The sequence below is a fragment of the Rhizoctonia solani genome, chromosome 2 (genome assembly GCF_016906535.1).
Source record: "Rhizoctonia solani chromosome 2, complete sequence".
Classification (NCBI taxonomy): Eukaryota; Fungi; Basidiomycota; class Agaricomycetes; order Cantharellales; family Ceratobasidiaceae; genus Rhizoctonia; species Rhizoctonia solani.
The window spans coordinates 1,188,109-1,208,088 of NC_057371.1; the positions used below are offsets into that span (position 1 = coordinate 1,188,109).

Here is a 19,980-nt window from a genome sequence, read left to right on the forward strand (position 1 = left end):
TGGTCTAGTAAATGAATAACGGGGATAAAAGATCGAGACACAGAGATTCGGAGTGAACAAGAGAAATGACCGGGTATAACAAAGCGCGACGCAACGACTGTGAGGGATACATGGTGAGAACAACGCAAGAGGAAAAAGAGGAAAGAAACCGAGTTGAAAAACACAGACTTAAACGCAGATTTTTCAGTCAAGATAGCCCCTTCGCTATAGATCACACATACGCACACGCACACACATTATGCCCCGAAATATACACGCATCTACATACCCAAATCCAAACCCATGCCACTCAGGGAGTATTCGTCCTTGACGCCTCCCGGTTGGGCTTGGGGCTGATATCCGGACAGACTAGACCCACTTCTTGGGCGGCCTTGCTGAGGAATCGCGCTAGTCAGGTAATGGCCTAGACCCATTCCATGTGGAGCTGAGTCACTCCGGGCTCGCAGGAGCCGGCGGGCCCCATCTTGGCTCGCCTGATGTTGCGAATGGTGATGGTTCATGCCGTGGTCAAGACCAAGTCCGGCCGGGAAGCTCGATTCTTCCACGCGGATGCGTTTGACATGGCCCCGTCCATCTTGGGGTTGGGGAAAGTCGGGTGAGGTGGGTGAAGACGTGGGCGAGTACGCAAACGTACCAGTACCACCATTAGAAAGGGAGAACGGTGGCGGGAGTGGGGATTCAGGTGGGGATGTGATATAAATAGGCGGGTTCTCGCTAGGATCGAGCAGGTCCGTAGGGAATTGACCGGGCACTATACATAAGCCGTTAGCGAGCGGAAATCGAGTGAGAAGTGCTTGTAAGCTTACTCTGTCCAGGGTGAGTAGTTGCGACAATATCATACAGCATCTTCACCACATCGGTCAACCCTTCAACTCGTGCACGCTCCTCGGCCAAAGCATGTTTCAAGCTCTGGTGCTCCTGAACCATTCTCCTAAGCTGGGTGGCGACCTCGGCAGGTAATTCGACTCGAGTGTTACGACCAGGAGGTTCATTGTCGAGGGCTTTGCGTTTGATCTGATCGAGCAAGTCAACTCGACCCTTGAGGAATTTGGGGTGAGAGAATTCCCATGTTTGGTTATCTTGCGAAGTGCGTTGCGAACGTGGAGTCTATGTGTATGATATTGGAGGCTGATGCTTGTAAATGAGCGAAGGACCCACCTTGTTGACTTTGTGGAAACCATACATATTAAGCTGACGAACGAAACTCGAAAACTAAATGCAAATATTAGTGGACCAAACACACTGCAACAATGATCGACGCACATTACTATGTTTAAAATGAGAGCCCAATATGCTCCGACTAAACTCCCCAACGCTCTGTACAATGAAACTGGGACATTGTGAGCTACGCGGCACAACCACCCAAATTAAGTGACTTGCCTGGTGCCGTGCTCATTCCAAGCGATAAAGTTGGTCGATTTAGGGTCATTGATCATCCTAAGGCACATCCATTAGCTCATCACCCAATATAGCCATAACGACAAAGGTCGTACTGGAAGAGCTTCGTCACGAAATTGTTATTGCTCGGCTTTGCATTAGACGAGCCGGGACCTGGACCCCCGAACACACCATTCCCCATATCAATGTCCTTGAAATCGCCGTCCATGTCGACATCTGGCTCAGGGTCTGAAGTGGTGGTTGGGCTACCACTTCCTGTCCCAGTCGCATTCGGGCTCACGCCGTTGGACATAGGCATATCATACCCGCCCATCAGTGAGGTGAGGAAATCAAATGAATCTCCTGACCCGGTGTTGGGCCTGGTAGGACTCTCGTTCCGCGGCTCTCCGGAAACACTTCGCTTCCGGCTGTGTCCTGACGTAGAGGTGTGGGATGTGACGTTGGTCTGCATGTCGAATGTGAACAGGCCATTCTGTTGAACGGGACTCTGAGTCTGAGTTTGCGAGCTCTGAGGCGCGTTGAGATAGTTGGGGTGCAACATCGTTTGGCTGTTGATCCCCCCGTTGAACACAAGAGTGGCAGCACTCATGAGTGGAGATGCCTGTGCTGAGCTTACACTGGCTGAATTTGGGCCGCTCGCAACGGTAAGTGCGGTGATATCCAAGGAAAGGTTGGGAGTACGACCGCGAGTTGGGACCGGGCTTGGAGGCGAGAGTGGACTTAGTGGCGAAAGAGCAGATGGCGGTGGCGTGTCTGCAGGAATAGTGAGCCTGGGCCCAGGGGAGCGGGGGGCAATGATATTGAGAGTGGGCGGTGCTAGGGGTGCAGAAGATATAGAGGGAATACGGAGATGGGGATTGTTGTGCGGGAAAGACCGCGAATGCTGGTGATGGGGGGCCCTCGACATTGGGAGCTAAAGAACGATGATGGTACAAGTAGTAATATCTGTCGGCTGGCGGATAGCAAGGATCGAGTCGGTTACAGGGCGTGGCGGGTGGCAGGCAGCAATGCGGAACGGGGAGCGGGCCCAGGAGGTGGGTAGCGCCGGCACGTTGTAGCTAGGAGCCAGGAGTAGAGGAGAGCTGTTCATGAAATCGAGCGAGACGAGGCCGTCAGAGTCACTCGCTAAATATGACAGCAAGGACATGTACATACCCAAACAACAACCCGTTGATTCACGCTTCAAGCCGAGAGTATACTGTGATTTGGGAGCGAATTAGTCTCGATCCCAGATGTATATCTGCTGCGGCTCACAGATTACAGAGAGGGCCAGGTGGTATCTTCGTGTAGCAGCTGGAGACCGTACCATGCGCTTCTGATTCCCAGTCGTTAGCTAAGCGGCGAGGATTGGGTTGTGTACATACTAGCTGACTGCAGGTCTCTTTCTTATATCGACCAAGGCGAACGGCGCTAGAGGGGTGCTGGGCGGTGTTGGACTGGAGATGAACGTCAATAGTATAACCGGCGTGCACAAGAACTGCAATAGCTGGGGTGATGTGAACCGGCCGGATGCCTGCTGCCTTAAGTGTGGTCGGCGACGTTCACTTTGCACGGGCGCACGCTCCCTTGTCCAGGAGGAAATGTTGATTTCTCACCGATTTCCCGTCACCGGCGCCTGTGCCTTGTCCTTAAAATCGGTCGCACAGCCTTCGGCTCCATTCGGATGTGGTAAGCCGAGGCTGTCCCATATACTGCTTAAATCGCTCCCTTGAGCGCTCAATTCACTTGTTCATCTACAACACTTTTTTTTTGTTTTCCACACTTCAACTTCAGTACCTTCATTGCTCCTAACGCGCCGAGCGTCGACCGACCCGCATTGGCCATCGGCGATCGGCGGCGTTATTTTCACGTGCCTCTGACAGATGATCTATATCTGCCCAAAATCCAGGTCATGAGGCTACTCCATTAATTTGACATTGTCACTCTCGCCCTTTGCCTGAGATCGACTCTCATAATTTTACTCTATCTGTACGACTCGTAGGCTCAAAATACTTCTTTCGTCACATTCTGTCCACGTCTCCCACTCTTCTCGAACACCCGACACATGCCGTGCCCGTACCATAATCGGACTCCATATCAAGTTTTCCCAACCTGATCTGCAGATCATTCCCTAAACGAGCATCCTCTGCGCGTCATGTTTTTTCTATCTCGAACACACGCGTGCGTCTCGCGACTCGTTTCACGGGCCGTGTTCTGATACGCACCCCGTGCTCCATTTCAAGGCTATGCCTTAGTATGCACCGACGTCGGCCACGCTAGTACTTTTGTTTGACTACTGTACCCCAAGTGGAGGTGGAGCCCCGGCTCACGGTCCTAGACCCGGTCTACTATATACTTTACGAGCGCATAAATTCAGCAAGACTTGTTCGATTTAGGTGACATCCACCATTACTATATCTGAATGACGCAAACTCGACTGGTAATTAATATTGACGAGCCGGGTCGATCCCGAAATAAATGAGGGGGAAGAAAAGTTGTAAATTGACCCTCATGATCGGTCGCCTCAAGGCTAGAGGTGCCCGGTCCTTCTTCTAAATTCTCACCTGTCGGGGGCAAGTTGGCTACATCCAGCTGGAATATACAGGATTTGTTCCTAATTAATCATGAATTGCACCCGGTCCCATTTTGCTCGTGATGTGGGGGATAGGCTGTCATGATTCCCCACAGCACATTAGTCTTTAAGCTCGGTCCCCACAATAATTTGAGTGAGAACTAGAGTATCTCCTCCTCTCCACAGATTTACAACGTCCGTGACTAGCAGAGGAGAACTTTCTGATCGGTCCGAGATCATAACCTGTACCCGTGGAAGTCGGAGACTGGGCCACTTCGCCCTTTAGCTCATTCTTAGGTCAACTATACGGCGACCAATCAAGTCCGTCAAGGAATCGCAAGATTAATAAACCAGGGCCGCATATATACTCTCTGAAGCCCCATATCATCTCACCCATAAACTATTGACAGTGCCTGTCCCGCGGACCGGCACCTAAAAACACGCCTTATCAATTCAGTAAAGCCATCAGCGATGGGATGTGAATTCATTTCAATGTGATTTATGTTATTGTATAGAATAAAGGCATCTTCAATCCGGTTCATCTACGCGATCCCTGTGTCGCCCGACTTGACCTGCTCGAACGCCTCCTTGAACCCCTCTTTCAAACTCTCAGCCACAGTCTCCTTCCGGGGTTGATCCTTGCCGGGTTCAGGCACCTCTTCTCCCCCGCTATCTTCGTTGTACCCCTCAACTACCATATCGTTGAGTCCAAGTTCTTCGTTCTGCTCCCATGCGCGCTGATAGGTTTCAATTGTCATCGTAGGATCTGGATCGGGCGCATAAAGGTTCTGCAAATACGAATTGGCCAAGGGATCGTCCAAAATCACAGTAAACGGTCGCTTGGCTTGCATCACCTATGGCGGAGACAGCGTATCAGCCATCCCGTTTACCCAGCCGATATCCTAAAACATACCTCTTTGAGGTTTGCCAAGAATGTTTCAAACGCCGACTTGTCGTCCTTGGTCGCTCCCGCATCTCCGTGTACAAACACCTTTTCGCCCAGCTCTTCGTACACCTGGGTCAACAACCCCTCAAGAGTCGTAAATCGGCCTCCCAGCGTGCCCGGTTGCAGGACGAGGTCAATTTCAGGGATTTCAAGTCCGCAGGTTTCTGATTTCAGGATATCTCGCGAAAGATCTTCTGAGTCTTCAACTTTGAGGGTAATACGTTTACCATGATCAGAAATTGCGCCACCGGATTTGATTTCGTTGTCTCGGTATCCGCAGGCAGCGCAGTTGGTGGACATGATAAAGATGTCCTAGTAGTGGCGTTAGGACGGAATATACCGAATACAGAAAGGAGAGACATACTTTGAAGTAAGGAATGATTACCCTCTTCATCATTGTGTCGAGTGGGGCAGAACAACTCGAGCAGCTCCCAGGGAACACATAGATTTCCTCGTTGGGCGTCACATCATCGTCTCCCTCCCGCTTGGCCTCAATAACTTCCCTGGCGCTTGACACATGCTTAGGCTGGACCGCCGACACACCCTCGGCCGACCCAATGCCAATTGCAGTATTCTGCTCAGGCGTCCGCTCGTATTGGCGCATACTCCACTTGGGATCCTGCATCGATCCATAAAATTCGATCCACGAGTTCCCAGCTGGGTCGTCCAACTGGACTGTAAACGGCTTCAAAGGCTTGTCCCACTTGGATGCACTCTTGACCTCGACAGGACCGGTAGTTTCCTTTTCGTCCTCATCCTCATCCTCTTCGTCATCACCAAGAATGTCTTTCAATTTGGTGAGAAGGGATTCGATCTTCTCGTAAGTCGCCGGGTCTTGGATACGTCGCAATGGCTGGTCCAGGCTCAAATCACGGACAGTATCTCGGATGATGCCTTCAACTGTGGTGAGTTGGCCCTTGGAAGCCGGAATAGTGAGCTCTAGCTCGGGAATAACGATGTTGCATGTATCAGCCTTGACGAGTTGTCGGTCGAGATCAGAACGATCGAGTATACGCGCAGTATAGAGTGCGCCCAAGTCTATAACATTAGGGTTAGCACGTAAATATGAACAGAAGATAAAACCAGACGAACCTCGAATAGCCCCTGCAGATTGAATTTCGTTGTTCTCATTACCACAGTGTTCGCACCTAAATGACATAATAATAACTTCTTTAAAATATGGGATGTTTGTGAGCATCATTCGAGTGATGCCCTAGGCAACCAAAAATGCGCTAGTGAGATCAGGCACCCACAACCAGTTGAGGCCAAGTGGACTTACCTGCTCTCCACAGCTCATGCATAAACTTTCTACTTCCTGCAGAGGTCGCTCATCGTCTACCTGCGCCTCAGCAGCAACCTGTGGCTCGTCTGGTAGTTCGTCTGCCTTCTGTGCAAGTGTACCGATGGGTTTAAAAAATTCCTTGGATGACATCTAACGAAAGTGAATTACTTTTTGTAAGTGAGTAATCAAAGGTAGAAAGTACTTACAGTGGTGGGTATGTAAGAAGGGGATGGTGGACAAGAAGAAATCTATCGTTTTGAAGATGATCGACCATAAATCTTAGAGCCAATTTACCAGATAAGATAAGATTCCTGTAGATTATTCTAGCCTTCCATTACGATCACGTGAACGCGAAACGCGCTATGTTTGGTCAAGTTACCTAAGATAGATGCGCGGTACGCGCATTTTAGACATATAAAACATGAGCCAGTGCCGACGAAAAAGGCACAGTTCTCTTCGTTATTCTCTACTTGGGATCTATCTTTAGTGCTCTGCAAAATGGCCCGTCCCGGTTTGCCCGACGAGCGGACCCCGTTGAAGAGAGATTCTGAAGTATCTACTCAGCCCACGGTTGCTGGAAAAGCTTCTGATGCCCGCCTCGACACCCATGAGCAGTACGATCCCTTCATTCTGTAGTTTTTTTTTATCCTACTAATGTAATGTCTCCTTATAGCTATGAGTTTGGTGGACCTGTTGGAGTGGCAGCCATGATGGCTTTCTTCCCCCCTATGATGTACTACTTCTGGATCTGCCTTAGATTCTACAATGGGTCGCTCGTGCACCCTGACTCTCTCAGCGACATCGGGCCATTTTTCTGTCGTATGTGGCAGCATATTTGTCAGGTTCGTGCTCATGTCTTAGTAGAGATTCCAAGATTGAGACTTTTACTTGTAGGATGCAGCCCCAACCCTTAGGGCGTGGCTAATCTACACTGGCCTTATGGCTTTCGAGCTTGCGTTGGCGTTTATTATGCCCGGATACAAGCAAGAAGGCCTACCAGTACCATCTCTTGGATATAAGACCTTAACGTATCATTGCAATGCCCTGTGGTCTTTCTATGCAACTCTCATGGCCAGCGCTGCGTTGCATATAACCGGTATCTTCAGACTTACTCAGATAATCGACCACTTCGGCGAAATTATGACAGTTGCAATTATATACGGGTTTCTGCTTTCGTTTATTGTCTATGGCGTGACCATTGGACTCGGCAAACAGATGCGAATGTCAGGAAATTTCTTCTACGATTTCTGGATGTGAGTCTCACCGCCGACTTACATATCCCGTGCGCATATAATAATTTTGAACAGGGGCGCTTGTCTTAACCCTCGTTTGGGCATTGTCGATCTGAAGATGTGGGCCGAAGTTCGCATCCCATGGGTCTTGCTGTTCCTTATCGCTGTATCCGGTGCATGCAAGCAGTACGATACTTACGGTTATGTGACACCGGCACGTTTTCGTTTCCCAGGGAATTGGCACTGTGGCTGATTTTTAGTACAGAATATGGCATTCATGGTCCTTGCTACTGGGCTCTATATTAACGCTTGCGCCAAGGGGGAGGAATGTATTCCTCAGACCTGGGACATGTTTTATGAAAAGTAAGTTACTCCGTAATTTGGTTCTACGGCTAGGTCTAACGCAATTTCAGATGGGGCTTTATGATTATCTTCTGGAACTTTGCTGGTGAGTGCGCTGTTGCGCCTTCTGTACAGCCTAATACTGGATTTTATTTTCATAGGCGTTCCTTTTGTAAGGGCTTGAAATTAACTCTAAGTCATAAGTTTGCGTTCTAACAATTGAATCTCAGACCTACTGCTATCCAGTGCTGTATCTCGCTTCCCAGGAGCCGGAAAAGTATCAGTTCCCGGTGGCCGTCTACATCTTACTCTTCACCACGTTACTCACAGCCTACTACATGTACGTTAGATTTGATTTAGCGGCCTTCAGAACGGTAGATTGACACGCCCTGACACAGCTTTGACACCTCAATGTCCCAAAAATCTCGGTTCAAGATGCAGACGCAGGGTACCTACAATCCTCGTTGGGCATTTCCTCAGTTGCCGTATGGGACTATTGAAAACCCTACTTTCATTGTAACTGCACATGGGAATAAGCTGTTAACATCCGGGTGGTGGGCATATGCACGCAAGCCAGTAGGTTATATATGAATGTGTTATTTTTTAGATGCTAATTGTTTATCTCGGCTCAGAACTACACCGCCGATTGGATCCAGGCCTTAACTTGGAGCCTGAGTACTGGGTTTGCATCGCCTATCCCCTATTTTTATCCTGTGTTTTTCTTTGTTGTGTTAGTCCACCGATGCAGCCGAGACTTTGAACGCTGCTCGCGCAAGTACGGAAAAGACTGGGATCGGTACTGCGAGTTGGTCCGGTGGAAGTTCATTCCTGGTGTATATTAGCCATCTTGCTGGATTATAACTCGGATTAACATTCGAATTCTCTCTTGTGGATGGTTGCATCTCAAATGACATAACGTTACAAAGGTCCAAATCAATTACGGTTATCGACTTCCAACCCTTGGCTGGATATTGCCTGTTGCACAGGTACGAGGGCATATTCATGTTCATCCGCAGCTCGGAACGGACAATAGCTCGGCCGATTGGGCGAGTGTAAATCAGTAGAGTTATGGTGTCCCGTACTAATGGTCGCCTTTACGTGGTACCACACATGTATGCCATCAGGTTTTGCAACCGATTCCGTGTGGTGAGACAATGAGAGCAATCAACGTCATGTGACTTTGTACACCCAGCGTGCATCTCACGTAACCGTTTTACACACCGGTGACGCACATTTTAAATGGAGCCCCGCCTTTGTCTATAGTTGGGCGGTGTATTAGGGAGCCTCGGAGCTGAACTGAGGCCCATTGCCGTAAGCACAGCTTTGGCTCGGGACTTGTCATTCGTCCCAGCGAATCTTAAAAGCTCAATCACTCCACCTTTCTCACTCGTTCATGCATACTACCCCATCGCCCTCGATGACGATCCCGCCGTCTCCGGCCCTTACGCCGACTCAGGCTCATGCATTATTCAACTTTCTCACCCATACACAGACCCTGGCGGAGATGCAGGCTCTGAAAGTACCTGGTCGAGTGTCCAACTCTGGTCCTCCGTTCAACCCCAAACTTGGCCCTAGCGTCGGAGAAACCCTCCCTCTTCCTATCTTGAATTTCTTGCTGCGACGGTTGGCTCTGACTCTTCCCGGCTTCCAAGATGTTCCCAAAGATGTCTGGTCTCAGCATGCGCAACAAATACTGGAGGCTCTTGCGGCACAGGACTTGAGCGACAGCTTCGATAAGGGGTCAATCAGTAAACGAAAGATTCTTGGATTTGCTGTTGTAATTGTCGCAGAGTACGCAGTTAGGGGTGCTCTGGGCGGTGTACCGGGTCGGGGTTCACATAGGGAAAAGATACAAGATAAATGGGATCCAAACAACCCGTCAGATGTTTTGCGTGCATGGGACGAGATGATTTATGGGTTTGCGTATGGCACTCAGATGGATGAGCTTGTTGAATTAACAGCTCAAACTGACGACTTGACCAAATTACCACCGATGCTCCAAGCGGCACATCAGTTTGCGACCATGACGTGAGTAACCCAAATATGGAGACCCCACTGGTTACTCACGAGAACCTTTCTACTAGTTGCGCCTCTTTTCTTCATTATTTGCTCGTTGTTAACCCTGCTGGACCAACCCTTGTTACACTTATCAAGCGCGTACACGGGCTGCTGCCTTATGGTCTCCTGCGACAGACCTTACGTGTAAGCAATGCTGCAACGTTGCTGAGTGCAGTGCTGCGGATATTCCTACAACATACACCCAGTGTTCGAGGATTTTTCAGCGGAAAGAAAGGGCAAAACCTACTTCAAACGTATGTTCTAGACCTCTGAGCGAATCATCCAGCACCTAATCTATGTTATCAGAATCATGTCATCTATCCTTGGGGGTGACGAAACACGCATCATGCGGCGTATCAGGGAGCTGGACTCCAGCCCTGATGCGGGGACGCCAGAGCAAGTCGCGGCAATTGATGACTACGTTCAGAATGGCACTCGTGAAGAAAAGCTTGAGATTCGTGATGCGAGTGGTAAGTTGTGGCTCGTTTGTTTGTCCAACACATGTCTCACCAAATCAATCTAGTCATTGAGTCACGTTCGATCGTTGCTATCATTCTGCTACGCAATAAACTCCCGCTCCCCACCTCAGAAGAGGTTCACACCAACCTATTAAATCGGCTATCCCTCGCTCTCGCAGCCAGAGACCGCCAGCGGCTGATTTCTGTGCTCTGTGAAAACCCAGTCGATACCGAAGACCATCTTGCCAACCTTATCCGTGCAGTCGGCAATGCATTTGACCCCATACTACGTGGTGTACATCGTGCGACGGACTTTGCGGGCGCTATAACCGACATTCAAGCTTTCCTAGATGCGCTGCTGGTGCTCGCCGAGGATAAATCATCTGGTCCTGCCGAGTACTTCGAATTATGCAAGGAACACCAGAAAAATATCCACAAGTTCTTACACGCATTGGCCAAGAATGCCCCAGAGCTCAAGGAGGCATACTTGAAATGGTACAAGGAATGCATGAAGGTCTATGCCCGCCCCAAGGGCGGATATGCGCCCCCAGCTGCAGAGTCGGGTTACGGAGAAGCCAATAGCGCAGGCACTCTCACACCAGACCTCTTGAAATTGGTTCAAGATTTATCAGACCAAGACCGCGCAACTGTTATGGCCGAAATCGATGAGTACGTGGCCTGGTTGGAGGATCTCTCATCCAAGTCGGAGGACCGTACGGACAAGCTGATCGCTTCTTCTACCCCGAGGCCTAAAGTTGGCCCGGGTATGTATCTTGCAATGTGGGAGGACATGATTGCGTCAACTGGCGTAACTCCAGTCGAGGTGCAGGGGCCAGTGAGGTATGGAACTACCGATAGCGTGCAGAGCGCAAGCCGGAAAGACGATGGCGAGCATGGTGAAGCTGCTGCGCCGCGGCTGTATGTTGGGACAGGGAAAGCTGCGCCCAAAATGCCTAAGACTCGAGAGGTCTTATCGGGTCCATTTGAACAGCTGCTGATCAAAATTTGCATGAAGTAATAACATACACAACTTGTTGGAGCATATCATCATTTCAGGCATTCAACTGTATTATAGAGTTTGTAATTATGAGTCAATATAATCACCTGTAAGACTGTCTCAATGCGGCGATCTTGGAATAAGGATGACCCCCAACAAAAGCGAAACAGGGACGAGAATTGAGGCCTGACGTTCATTACACGTCATGTAGATCAAAACGGTAATAACCATTAATTCCATCGCATTAATCCACAACAACACTAGAAACTAATACTAGTATTATGCTAACGCCAGGGGTTGTACAAAAATCACAGATACCAGACACGTGGCAACTCAAACATCTCTTTACTGGTTTTTCTTCTCTTCAGCAGACGCAACTGGAGCACCATCTTTACCAGCCGCGGCCTCCTTGCGCTCTTGTTCTTGCACCCTGCGCAGCTCGCGTTCCTCATATCGTCGAGCATATTCTTGTCCTCCCTAGGTTAAAACGAATATCAAGGTCCAAAATCTCGCTTATAGCCGAAGCTATCACATACCTGCATGGCCAAAACACCAACAAGGCAAATAACGATAAGGGTGTTCGCAGCAGCAAGGATTCGGAGGGACTCGGTGCGTTCTTTACGGCCATCGGTCTCGAGAGGGCTGACAATTATACGAAGAGCAGGGATTACGACAGACGCATAGAGGATAATGCCAAACATAAATGCAGCTAGGAGATAGGAATAGCATGTCAGCCTGAGGTAATGAAATCCGTCATCGATAATACGTACCTAGACTTGATCCGTCAAAGAACAATGCGCTCTCGTCCCATTTATGGAGCTTCGCAACAAGACTCAAGATACCCAGCCCCATCATGGCATGCAATAAGCCCTACCCATCTGATCAATAGTGCAATTACTACCACCGGATTGAAACTAACCTTCACAGCTCTTGGTGCATTATAAAATGTAGTATAGAACTCAAATCCATCGTCGACAATCTTGTCCGTGAGTGGCGCAGCATAGAGCACCTTGTGGTCTACATTAAAACAAATGAACAGGATACCTGTACAACTTCGGTGTGAGTAAGCAATGCTTTGCTTATATCAAGAACTCAGCTTGCCCAAAAAGAATGAGACCGAACTAAGAACCGCTGCATGTCTGAAGCCCATAGTGTGAAGTGTGTGGTGGTAAACACGTAGATATCTCTCGGCGCTTGTGCTCGCATATGGATCATAACAATCCCTTATCGAAGCGATTTTCACATCATGCGCGGCCGCAGACGGCTATATGCGGTATCTACCCCACCAAAACTTTGGGGTATGACTCTGGCTGTTGCTCCGTAGAAGTTAGCAGTTACAAGCCCAACTCTGGGTACTGTATTCATGCGTGACTTATATAATGAGATACTAGTACTCTCTTAAACAAGACTACTAAACCAATGCCATGCGAACAAAAGAAAAGAATAACGGGTAGGAGACTCCACTCCAAGAAAAAAGAAGGGTATGAGGAAACCAGTCGAGTCGAGAGTACAAGAAACCGATTTACACAAATCAAACCAGCCAACATGAGAGAGGTTATGTACATGTAGAGGTTCATATACAATATCGAGTATCGAGTCCCATGTACAGGGACAGACAGAAAAGAGGGGGGGGGGTCTCGTCATCATGTACGAGGTGTAGCAGGTGACCCAGCCGAACCAGCCGGAGACCTAATGGGCCTTGGGGACTGGGGCAATCCCGGTCCAGACACCGACCGTGGATGAATCGACGGAGGTGCAATGTGTAACCCACGTGAAGCAGCGACCGTGGCCGAATGGCCCTTATGTGGGTCTGTGGCCGGTGGCTCCAGGCGCGCAGCTCCAGTAACAGGAGCAGCGGGTGTTTGAGGCGGTGAAGTGGTGAACATTCCCGAATGGTCTGTTTCATCCTCTGATTCATGGTCATTATCTTCCAAAGCGCCTTCATCATCGTCCGATTCTTCATCCACTGTATCAACCTATTAGCATAGTGCACTGGTAAATGAATAGGAAGCACGCACCTTTGAGGGAACGACCGGCAAGACCCAACAACTTATCCGCATGTGCCTCGTTGTAGCTTCGACTGTTCCGCCGACTGGGATCGGTTGCACCACGCTTCCCACGCGTACTCGAAGTAGCTTCGGCAGCGGGGGGAACAGTCAACCCTGCCTCTTCAACAGGTGCAGGCGCTCCTTCAGCTTCCACGCTAAACACCCGATTAAACTCGTTCAGCATCAAGCTGAACACTCCTGCCGGGATACCCAACGTCGGACTAAACACGATGCCCACGTTTCGCATCGTCATCTTGTTCACGTTTGAGTTTTGGACGATGAGGATTAGGTGTGCGGTCAGCGCTCGCAGGAGGCTGTAGTTGGCGAGTGGGAGCTGAGAAATGAGTGAAGCGAGCTCCGAGACGCGCTCTTGCGGGTCTGCGAGATCTGAAACGATGGCTAAAGTTAGAACCGGCGCATGACCTCCAAGTGTGTAATACATACCAATCACAGCCAAGAAATTCAAGTGCAGATCCCGCGTCAAGATACTCGATGGGAGTTCTCGGAGATAAGACTTTAATAAACCAGCAACGGCATGCGGATCCCAGTACTCTTCGCTCTCCAACAGGTTCACATCACCCTCTAGATCCCACGCCGTCAGCAATTATCCATAAAAAAAGGCCCGAGAAGACGCACCAGCATTAAACTTGTCCTTCAAACTCTTAATCACTGCTGAGCTCCCGCTCAACCTATATATGCCTTCCTCCTGATCGGCACGCTTAGCCTCCAAGTACTCGATACACCTAAACACAATCGCAGGTAAGTTCGCGATCTGGGAAATCGCGAGTGATTCCTGGAGCGGGATACCAAATACTGCACGGCTGGCGGCCGCGATTTGGGGTGCGGGCAGGGGCTTGTCGCTCGCTACAATCCGCATCCATAAACAAAAAATTCCTTCATTAAAAAGAAAAGAAAAGGAGGATACGTACCAGCCTTGCCGAACCCCCAGAACCTGCCGCTCTTGGCCTTACGTTCTCGCTCGTTGCTTGCGCCAGCACCAGTCGACGAGTCCCCAAAGCGGTGTCCAGCCGGGATCGGCGCACCGTTCATCGGTCCGGAAATCCTAACCTTGTCGGGCGAAGGTGCCCTCTCTTGGTACTGTTGCTGTTGCTGCTGCGCAGACGGATGGTACGATGCTCTATTCATCTTTCGTACGGGGGGAGGCGCCATATCCGGATAATGCCCCAACTCGGAATTGCTCCGTTGGCCAGGCTGTTGAGATTGGCCCATCGCGACGTCCAGCTGCGAAGGCAGAGAACTCGACAGCGGGACATCTTGCTCGGCCGTGCTCGTCGTGTTCCTATTCTCAATCGGGATCGGCGCGGCTCCTACTTTCGGACCGAGCTCGGGCGGCGGAGGCGGGGCCTGGAACAACTTGGCATTCGACGCATCCTGGGCGAGTTGAGATATGGGCAAGGCGTTGCCCTTGAGGATCTCGTCTTTGGACATGGCACGCGTTCTTCGTGGCTGCTGTTGTTCCTGGAACGAACTCGTCGACGCTCGGGATTGGGACTGGGACGATCGGTTCCCCAGCTGTCCTTGTGCTTGCGCTTGTGTGGAGCCAGCATCATACTCTCCCACGACATAGCGAACCAACACTTCCACCCACGCATCCCGCTCTTCGTCGCTCTCGGCACACAAGACATGTCGATTGAGCGCACCCGAAGGTCCGCGCTTGCCTTCAATAATGAGGAAAGCATGACGATAGGCGTTTTCGTCGTCGTTGTCGCGCGTATTGTGCCGTTGCTGACGACCTATCTGAGAACCCACAAGGGGAATAGAACCCAAATGTGCTCCCCCACGCTAGACCAAACTCTCAGGATCCAGAATCACGATGACAAAGGGGGGTCGGGGACCTACACTTTCGTAGTATTCCAGCACCGGGCTCTGGAGCACAAAGTACCTCGTCTTCCACCCTCCAAAGTTCTTGCCTCGTTTGGTAAGGTACCCCTCCTTGTACCCTGGGTGGGAAACGGGGGCACGGGCATGCAGGATAACATCCGAAGTGAAGAACGGCGTGACATCTGCCGGATTTTTCCATGGGGCAGAGAGGACACTCGACAAGTATGCTTGGAGCATCATCTACACCAGCGCAAAACCCCGCTCGCCCGTCAACAAACGGATCAAAGCACTTTTGTAAGATCTGACGAACCTTGCGCTGATCAACCTTGGCGGGCGCGTTGTCCTTGAACAGCTTAGCATCGGGCAAGGGAGCGATCTTTTTTAAAGCGCTCCTGCTCAAGGTTTGGCGAACCTTGACGTCCAGTGCGAGCACGTCCGAATAAAGTTTCTCAATTTTCCAACCTTCGCGTTCGCTCATCGGATCCAGTGCGATTTCAATCACGAAGCTGAGCACCTCTTTGCCACGATCGTTGGCGCGTATGTGAGATAACGGGACGGTGATGATAGCCGTGCCCATGTCGAACGGAGTTAATCGCGGCGGGCTGGTAGTCGTAGTCGTTTGCTGAGAATCTGTGCGCTGCATCTTTGGGGGAGGGGGAGTAGACATGGTCGAAGTTGTGGGTGATGTAGCTATCGGACTGCTATCAAACGACGCGGTGTCTTCCTGTATAGACGATTGCAAAGACGCAGTCTGAATGGACGTCGTGTTCACGCGCTTGTTCAATTGTGGGATAGACGGGGCGTTTCGAATGATCGTGGGCAAGGCTTGCTTCGAATTGGACTCTGCCGGAGAGTAAACCGTCGAGCTATGTCCGTCTGCACTAAACTCCTCGTCCGACTCGGCTGGGACACGACTTGGCAAGGGGGGTGGTGGCGGGGGTGGTACGAACCCTGTGACACTGCTTTGGGTGGGTGTCTTGGTAGCGTCCTGAGGCCGAGACTGAGAATGAACCATATGTTGGGCAAACGCGCCATCAAAGTTCATGGGTGATACGGATGCTACATTTGGCAGGGGAGGAGGAGCAAAGTAGGTAGAAGAGGCAGGGTCAGAAGGAGGGTCTTGATTCTGGTTCTGGTTCTGAGATTGCATATTGGCGATGTATTGCCTTGTCTGGTCAGGAAAGTCGATTCTGGATTCACGTTTGGCTGCACGAGACGTGGGTTCTATAGGGGGTTCGAGCGAAGAGGAAGCAGCGGGTGGCGGGGTAGGTTCAGCTGCCGAGGTCATCGATAGTTTGGATGGTGCAGTCGACGTAGGAAGGGACTCTGAGCGTACGGGTGGACGGGTGGAAGGAGTCAAAGTCGTATCGCGGTCGTCGGACACAAACACGGGTTCGTCGTAGCTGTTGAGGTCTGAGCGAGAACCATGAGAACGGGAAGGGACTTGATGAACTAATCTCGCCAAGGACGATTTTGCAACAGGATCGAATTAGGGTGCATACGGAAATGGGCCAAGCAGCACTCACCAACGTCGTCGCTCTGATGGCGAGCCATAGGACCTCTGCTCTTGGACATGGTCTTTGAACGACCTTCACTCCCGCTCCCACTCGTCTCTTCAAACAAGCGCCTGTACTTTTCCCTTTCGGCGCGTATGCGGTCGAGGTCCTTGGTGGCAGCAGCAAGACTCGCCTTTTGCTTCTCGATAATACGCCAGAGCTGTGTGTTTTGCTGTACGACGGCGTTGCGCTCGTCGAGGAGCTGAGTCAGCGCATTTTGCATATCTCCCGGGGGGCTTGCATTGGCGAGTATCTGCTCGAGTGTTTTCTGGGAATGGGCAGGACCTCCGGATACCTGGCGCTGGGTGGAGGAGCGAGAGGATGGTTTGGATGTGTTTGCACTGGCCGAGGGATGTGTGGGGGCATTCGCATTGCCATTGGCATTCCCACTTGGATTCGCACTAGCTGGGGGTGGTGCCGGCGGCTGCTCGAGGAGAGAAGGGTCAAACGTCGTCGTATTCATCACCGTCCTCCGGCGCTCGGCTTTGGTCGTGGCCATTCTGCTCTGCACTACCCAGTCAGCTCATCAACGCGTAAAAAAAATAAGAATAAAAGAGCGAATAAAAAAACGAGGGGAGCGAGCGTGAAGGGGGACTAGTAGAGCAAAGAGGACGTTGGGAAGAACAAGCAGGCAGAATGAATCCCGCCGAACGCACCTATAGGCGGCAAGGGTTGTGCTGGACCCCGACTTCCTGGTCGCGAGGAAAGCTGGTCGAAGCTCCGATTGCAAGGGGGCGGCGTCCTATCTGCCCCTGCGTAATCACAATCACAAATTCTCCCCCCGAAAAAATTCGCCAGCAGCCGTCCACCGCTCGCTTCAGTCCGGTGGTGTCACTTTTCAAGGGGCAAAATACAAAACACACCCACTTGCTCACACCCAGCCAGAGACGATCCAATCCCACGTGGTCTCGATGACCAATTCCAGTTAGAGACAACACTGAAACCGACACTAATCAATTGATCCAACTCCAGCGTGTCGAACCGTGGGCATATGCATATCCTATATATTGCGAACCAACCACCGCGAGCATACGCGCGTAACTCAAGTTTATTTTATGAACTTTGCTCCTCGGATGCCGCAATTTCCGCATATTCATATATATTTCCAAGCCGCATATACAACGGTAATTAACCCCTGTCACCGCTCCCATTGAACCCATACCTCTTCCTCTCGCCAAGTTTCCCGCCCATCACAACAATCCTTCTCGCACGCAAACACCATACATGTTCCCCACTCCATTCCAACCCCTCCTTGCCCCCCAACGCAGCAGCCACTAATTTTTTCCGTGCCTCTTCCGCCTCTGTTGCACTTTGTTTCGCCTTTGGAGAAGGTTTCTTCAGTAGGTTTAGCACGTTTGGCATTAGTTGGCATTCAAATATTCGTCGACTTTTGCAATGTTCGCATATGGGAATGGCCTTGGGGTCGTATGTCGGTTTTGACACCGGTTGAGGGCCGGCTACCGGGACCTGAGTACCTGGGGCGATTGGAGCCGGCGGGAACAATTTCTTGTATACATCATCCGTATGAAACGGCAAGGGCGTTCCCCCGAGTTCATAACTATTTCATCTCACTACTCAGCCAAAAAAGAGACATATCCAATCCGGAATAACCTAGGTTACTCACCGAATACATTGAGTACCTTGCTCGCTTATCCTCTGCGCGAACCTTTGGAAAACTGGATCTTCATCCGAAGACCGCTCGTATTGCTCCAAATCCCACATTTCCGCTCCTTTCCCCCCTTCACCAGCTTGTTTCTGGCTGGTGGCGGTAGGTTTGGGAGGAGTGATGTATTCGAATACGGTGTTCAAGTAGATAGGCGGGTAAAACGGATGAGCGACCCATTCATTTTCGGTAGGCGCAGGGGATGGTTCGGTAATAGTCGCATGCGTGAATTTGTCTGCCAACGCATCGACTTCCGGTTCGTCTTCATACTCGTAATCATCTTCACTCCCGCCGCTGGCCAGATCATCCTCTTCTCCTTCTCTTGCTCCTTTCCCTTCCTTCATCTTCCTCTCCTTCCTCTTCGGCGCCCCCGAATCCAGATCCAAATGGGTTCACGGGACCCGTAATATTCGCCCCGCCCATCTTGTACACAACGAATTCATTCATATATGCGAATACAAAAGAACGGTCGGAATGAGACTCACCGAGAAAGGGTTAGATAAAGTGTTAGTATTCAGTCCTGATGCAGATGCTGCAATTTTGGCTTCTTCTCTTTCCTTTTCTCGCTGCGCCCTTTCTTTTCGTTTTTGGAGCTTGGCGGCGTACTTGTCGTTGAATCTTAGTTGACGGAATGCGCGTATACTGTTCGGGGTGGTTATATGAATTTGTAAAAACAGGGGGCGGAGGCGAGGGGCGCAAGGGCAGGGAAGGTGAATGGAACTTGCCTGCCTGGTCGTCTCTGGCACCCTGGACTCGCGCATCCAAAGACGTACAACACTCGATCCATAGGGCTGTTCTCGAACGGGCACCAGATATGCAACAAGACTTCACACGGGTTGTTGCATACTTTGCAAAGCGAGGACGAAACCGGTGGGCGAGATGTGCCTGGGATGAAGCACTTTTTGTTTTGTTGTTGTGTCGGTCCCAGAATAGACGAGAATGAAAAATGCAAGATGGTATTCGGCAATCGTAGGGTACATGCGAGAAATAATACGTATATAAGAAAGGAGTGAGTACGTACTAGCTGATCGGACAGTAGACGGACGCACGGGCTTCCCGCCGAGACGCGATACATTTGGATCCCTCGTATCTTTTGGATCTTTGATCTCTCCATCAGGAATACCCAGCAGCACACTGGTCTGCTGCTGCGACCCGTCATCAGAGTCAGACCAATCAGATTCGTCTTCGAATGACATCTGGTTACGAATGGGTCAGTACAAGTCCGCATGCATTCATAAAACTCCAGACAAAAGAAGAAGAATCAGGAAAGCATGAATGGTATTTTAGAAAAGAGTCGTCAACGGCGCATACGAGAGAAACTCTCACACACGAGCTCAGACTCGTCATCTAGTATCTCATCCCATACAGCTATAACCCAGTCCGGTACTCACAATTGAGCCCACAAAGTCAGTGTGGTTGATTGTCGCCTAGGTCCCAAGAATTAAATTTTGGCTGATCAACCGCCCGAAAGGGTTTCAAGGGTCCAGACTCAGGGTCTCCATTCGCGACCACACTGCTCGACGCCAGCAAGACGCTCGTTTACAAAAACCCAAATTGCAACTGACGCTTTCCCCGCTGGAGTCCGGATCAGACAGGGCTGGAGGGAG

At 50.6% G+C, this 19,980-nt stretch overlaps 4 protein-coding genes across 4 annotated transcripts; 1 reads left to right on the plus strand and 3 right to left on the minus strand.

The window, feature by feature from the left end:
* Window positions 1–260: 260 nt before the first annotated feature.
* Window positions 261–2,305, minus strand: RhiXN_04981 (HSF-type DNA-binding domain protein; the record flags this gene model as incomplete). The annotated part of the gene is made up of 5 exons (XM_043324797.1): window positions 261–751; window positions 807–1,107; window positions 1,159–1,212; window positions 1,264–1,267; window positions 1,464–2,305. The coding sequence occupies 5 exons, from the start codon at window positions 2,303–2,305 to the stop codon at window positions 261–263; spliced, it is 1,692 nt and encodes a 563-aa protein (XP_043177216.1).
* A 2,186-nt stretch (window positions 2,306–4,491) lies between these two features.
* On the minus strand, window positions 4,492–6,327 carry RhiXN_04982 (uncharacterized protein; the record flags this gene model as incomplete). Its single annotated transcript, XM_043324798.1, has 5 exons — window positions 4,492–4,803; window positions 4,863–5,207; window positions 5,260–5,933; window positions 5,988–6,108; window positions 6,175–6,327. 5 exons carry the CDS (start codon window positions 6,325–6,327, stop codon window positions 4,492–4,494), a joined length of 1,605 nt encoding a protein of 534 aa, XP_043177217.1.
* Window positions 6,328–6,675: 348 nt separating this feature from the next.
* Window positions 6,676–11,285, plus strand: RhiXN_04983 (C-14 sterol reductase ERG24; the record flags this gene model as incomplete). The annotated part of the gene is made up of 16 exons (XM_043324799.1): window positions 6,676–6,791; window positions 6,851–7,019; window positions 7,072–7,430; window positions 7,485–7,614; window positions 7,675–7,772; window positions 7,823–7,857; window positions 7,913–7,923; window positions 7,982–8,091; window positions 8,150–8,331; window positions 8,384–8,433; window positions 8,487–8,547; window positions 9,031–9,182; window positions 9,244–9,779; window positions 9,836–10,063; window positions 10,116–10,279; window positions 10,333–11,285. 16 exons carry the CDS (start codon window positions 6,676–6,678, stop codon window positions 11,283–11,285), a joined length of 3,354 nt encoding a protein of 1,117 aa, XP_043177218.1.
* A 324-nt stretch (window positions 11,286–11,609) lies between these two features.
* RhiXN_04984 (ER membrane protein SH3) lies at window positions 11,610–19,569 on the minus strand (the record flags this gene model as incomplete). The annotated part of the gene is made up of 17 exons (XM_043324800.1): window positions 11,610–11,741; window positions 11,801–11,973; window positions 12,035–12,134; window positions 12,184–12,308; window positions 12,916–13,230; window positions 13,283–13,699; window positions 13,757–13,894; window positions 13,949–14,176; window positions 14,242–15,115; window positions 15,173–15,394; window positions 15,465–16,606; window positions 16,681–17,232; window positions 17,367–17,462; window positions 17,853–18,268; window positions 18,335–18,732; window positions 18,859–19,169; window positions 19,221–19,569. 17 exons carry the CDS (start codon window positions 19,567–19,569, stop codon window positions 11,610–11,612), a joined length of 5,988 nt encoding a protein of 1,995 aa, XP_043177219.1.
* Between the last annotated feature and the right edge of the window lie 411 nt (window positions 19,570–19,980).